At 63.8% G+C, this 351-nt stretch overlaps 1 protein-coding gene across 1 annotated transcript in view; it reads right to left on the reverse strand.

Moving 5' to 3' along the window:
• EMH_0001120 (protein kinase, PfEST homolog, putative) overlaps positions 1–351 on the reverse strand; it is a gene marked incomplete at both ends in the record, with an annotated part of 27,896 nt that overhangs the window by 24,857 nt on the left and 2,688 nt on the right. Inside the window, 2 exons of the mRNA XM_013495492.1 lie at positions 1–46; positions 253–349. Of these exons, the coding sequence (XP_013350946.1) occupies positions 1–46; positions 253–349 (143 nt within the window). The remainder of the gene's footprint in view (positions 47–252; positions 350–351) is intronic.

Genomic DNA, 351 nt, shown 5'->3' on the forward strand with positions numbered 1-351 from the left:
TGCGATTCCGCCGGGCTCCCGCGCTGCTGCTGCTGCTGTACAGTGGCTTTGGCCACCGTTCAGAAGCAGCAGCAGCAGCTGCAGCAGCAGCAGCAGCAGCAGCAGCAGGCGCCGAGGTGGATGCTGCAGGTGCAGTTGCTACAGGAGTTTTAGGAACTGCATCAGTAGCAGCAGCAGCAGCAGCAGCTGCTGCTGCTGCTGCTGTAGGGGATGGCGGCTTTAAGGGGGCGCAGCGGCCTCGCTTCCGCGGACGCTCTGCAGCAGCAGCAGCAGCAGCAGCTGCTGCTGCTGCTGCTGCTGCTGGTACAGCTGCCGCTGCAGCATTGGGTTCTGCTGCTGCAGCATCTTTGC

Source organism: Eimeria mitis, genomic scaffold (genome assembly GCF_000499745.2).
Source record: "Eimeria mitis Houghton genomic scaffold, Emh_scaff160, whole genome shotgun sequence".
In the NCBI taxonomy this organism is placed as follows: domain Eukaryota; phylum Apicomplexa; class Conoidasida; order Eucoccidiorida; family Eimeriidae; genus Eimeria; species Eimeria mitis.